Source organism: Monodelphis domestica, chromosome 5, assembly GCF_027887165.1.
Source record: "Monodelphis domestica isolate mMonDom1 chromosome 5, mMonDom1.pri, whole genome shotgun sequence".
NCBI classification, from domain to species: Eukaryota; Metazoa; Chordata; class Mammalia; order Didelphimorphia; family Didelphidae; genus Monodelphis; species Monodelphis domestica.
This window is the reverse complement of record NC_077231.1, coordinates 28,753,897-28,757,364: the sequence shown is the minus strand read 5'-3', so window position 1 is coordinate 28,757,364 and position 3,468 is coordinate 28,753,897. Positions and strand designations below refer to the sequence as shown.

The 3,468-nt window shown below is 38.3% G+C and overlaps 1 protein-coding gene across 1 annotated transcript; it reads right to left on the bottom strand.

The window, feature by feature from the left end:
- Positions 1-1,323: 1,323 nt before the first annotated feature.
- Positions 1,324-2,286, bottom strand: LOC100617986 (olfactory receptor 10C1-like). The gene has a single exon (XM_003341936.3). The coding sequence runs from the start codon at positions 2,284-2,286 to the stop codon at positions 1,324-1,326; it is 963 nt and encodes a 320-aa protein (XP_003341984.1).
- Between the last annotated feature and the right edge of the window lie 1,182 nt (positions 2,287-3,468).

The window sequence follows — 3,468 nt, the reverse complement described above, 5'->3', positions numbered from 1 at the left end:
GAGAAAGACCCAGTGGATTAAATTTACTACAAAGCATTCAAATGAGGAATGCTAGGGCAGAAAACAAATTACTGATTGGACATTATAAATCATTAAATAGATAGATAATATCTAGAACAAAGATGAATAGGACTCCGTAGACTTCTCTCCTGACCCAATCATTTAACTCTCTTCAAACATGGACCTTTCCTATCTTTCCAATTTTACTTATTACTCCTATTCACTTGATCTCTGGTACAACCATCTTGGTCTCCTTGATCTCCCATTTTCTGAGGTTCTACATAGGCTGTCCTTGAATTCTACAATGTACTCTCCTTACCTATATCTCTAGAATATTCTATTGTTCTCAAATTTAACTCATGTTATCTTTTGTAGTTATCTTCTCTTGATGCCCCTACAGTAAGTGACTCCTCCCCTGAATTTAACTTGTATCTGCTTTGACCTAACCTTGTGTATATTTATTTAAGAATATGATACCTTTTCAATTCAAGCACACACTTCCCAAGTGCAAGGAATTTTTTGCATTTGATTTGTGCCCCTAGTGCTTAGAACATTGATAGACATAGGATAAGTGGCTTATGGATGCTTTTTAATTAATTGGATGGAATATCTGTTCTGGAAAATACATTTAGAAGATACATTGACAACATGAATTTTATCTACATTTGACCAGTAGGAATGGCAATGGATTGAAAGCAAAGGCAAATAAGGCTCATTTCAAGGAAATAGGAGTGTTTGGTCCATATAAGGAAGGAATTTGGGGGAAGGGACGAAAAGTTGGCTTTAAACCTTCGAGGGGCCCTCATATGTAATATATTAAGTCCTAAAGGTCAGAAATAGGACATAAACAGTGGCAGAAACTTACAGAGAGGTAGATTTTAACTCCAGAAATAGATGAAGAATATGAACTATCCAAAGGCAGGGACTGATTATGAGGTAGAGAGATCCACTAACAGAGCCCTTCATGTACAAGCTGATTTATCACTTGTCATGGATAGAATCTACCAACTACTTTTCCCAACTCTTCTCCAATCTACAACTAAGGAAGAATCTACTCTCCAGCATCCCAATGTTCTCCTTACAAATAAAGCACCTCATAAATTAACCTTATTTTCTTATTGGGAGTAAAGCAATCTATTGATGATCATGTAGCAAGAACAAGCAAGTCTATTACTCAAGGGCATTCTCTTTTCCTTTATTCTCAACACTAAACAGAGAAAGGTCTAAGAACAAAGAATCTACATGTCTGCCATACCCAAACAGACCAGCAAAAAGTCAGACTATTAAAATAAGTTTCTAATAAATCTTATTTTTGATTCAAGTTTATGCAGCTTGGTTAAGAGGGTGCCTCCTGGCTATTCTCCAAAAGGCCCCTTTCACTTCTTTGTTTCTTAAAGTATAGATGACTGGATTGAGTGCAGGTGTGACAACTGTGTACATAAGAGCTGTTGCTTTGTCTGTGTCTGGAGTATGGGCAGCCTTGGGTTGAAGATAGGTAAAGAGGGCTGTGCCATAGAAGAGAGAGACAACCAGGAGATGGGAAGAGCAAGTGGAAAAAGCTTTGTGCCTCCCAGCAGCAGAGGGCATTCTTAAAATAGCTATGAGAATGCGGGCATAGGAACAGAGAATGAGGAGGCAGGGGCTCATAATGAAGAGAACAGAAACAGAAAACATAACTATCTCATTTTGAGAGGTATCCACACAAGCCAGTTTCACTACTGGCATGATGTCACAAAAGAAGTGCTGGATTTTTCCTGTGCCACAGAAAGGGAGGGTAAAGATCCATGTGGTCTGGGCTATCTCCACAACCATTCCTATAGTCCAGGATGCCACAGCCAATTGCAGGCAGACTCGAGGACCCATCAATAATGTGTACCGCAGTGGGTAGCAGATGGCAACAAAGCGATCATAAGCCATAGCTGCCAAGAGGCAGCATTCTGTCAGCCCCAGGATGGTGAAGATATACATCTGAGCAGCACAACGTGACACACTCATGGTCTTGGGTTCTACCAACAGGTGCACCAGCAGCTGAGGCACCACACTGGTGATATAGCACATCTCCAGAAAGGACAGGTTAGTCAGGAAGAAATACATGGGAGTGTGGAGGCTGGGGCTCACCCAGATCAGGAAGATGATCACCAGGTTTCCCAACACAGTGAATGTGTATATGGCTAAGAATACCACAAAGAGCACGGGTTGTAGCTCACCTAGAGAGGAGAAAGCCACAAAGATGAACTTGGTGCAGAGGGTCTGGTTTTCCCTCATCATTGGCTCAGAGCTTAACATCTGCAGAGACAAACAATACGGATGGATAAATGCATTTATACACTCACAAAGCTGCTTCCTAGAGCTTTACAGTAAGCTAGCAACAATGAAAACTAGCTTCCTAATGCTAAATATTTAGTAACATTACCTAATGTAACACATAACAAACGTAAGCACTTAATGAATGTTTAGTTGATTAATATAATAAGATATATCACAAGTCAATCTTAACAGCCATAACTTTCAAGTGCCTCTGTTGAACCTTTTGTCAAAATGCAAATGATTGAAATAAAAAATAATCTTTATGTAATTAGAATGTAACTTGCTGCTCATTTCAACTTAATTGGGATAAACTACCCAGCACATTCAATGACTGTATAGAAAAAGTAACCATTGCTTATTTCCAAGAATCTCCTTTTCCATTAGCTCTCTCTAAGTGCTAACTTTTGGAGAAATGCTTATCAGAACCTACCTGCTTGCAAATGTAAATATCTTTTTTCTTGTATCTTTTGCCTTCTGTCTTGAGGCCTCTGTACATAAACAGCTTGATGGAAGTGTAGATGGCAGCATTTCTACTCTAGCTGAAGTCCTTTGGGGCTAGACGCCCAATAGTTCTTTGACTTTCTCTCAGAGGAATGTGTAAAGAAACAATAACACTAATCAGTCTACAACTCAACTTGTTTTAATATGTGCAGAAGATTTTCCAGACAAACAGCTGCTTTATGTTACATCATTTCACTTTTCTATTAAAGGCCTCAGAAATCTTAGGTCACTATACATGCTTATCCTCATGTAAACATTGAAAAAGGTCATGGGATCCTTTCCACATAGCAAAGATTTTCCCTACACTTTAATGGTAGAGGAAAAAGTAGGATGATCATAAATGCATTCTTTGGTCAAAAATCCTCATGTTGGACCAACTTTCTCAGTGCTTCAGTGTATAATTAAAAACCCACAGTCAACATGAAGTCTATGGAGTCTATATCTACAAATATTCTGAATAAGTGTGGAGGGAAACTTTATTTTGGGTCTTTAACTCTTTGATGCTCATCCATCTATGTGAAAATGCAATCTATGTTCACGAGATTAAAAATCTCAAAATTAGTACATAATGTATTGTAGTTATGGAGAAATAGAAGAGGCTTAAACAACAGATATGTTTTTTAAATTTGTGTTTTGAAGAAAGATCAGAGTGACATTCAT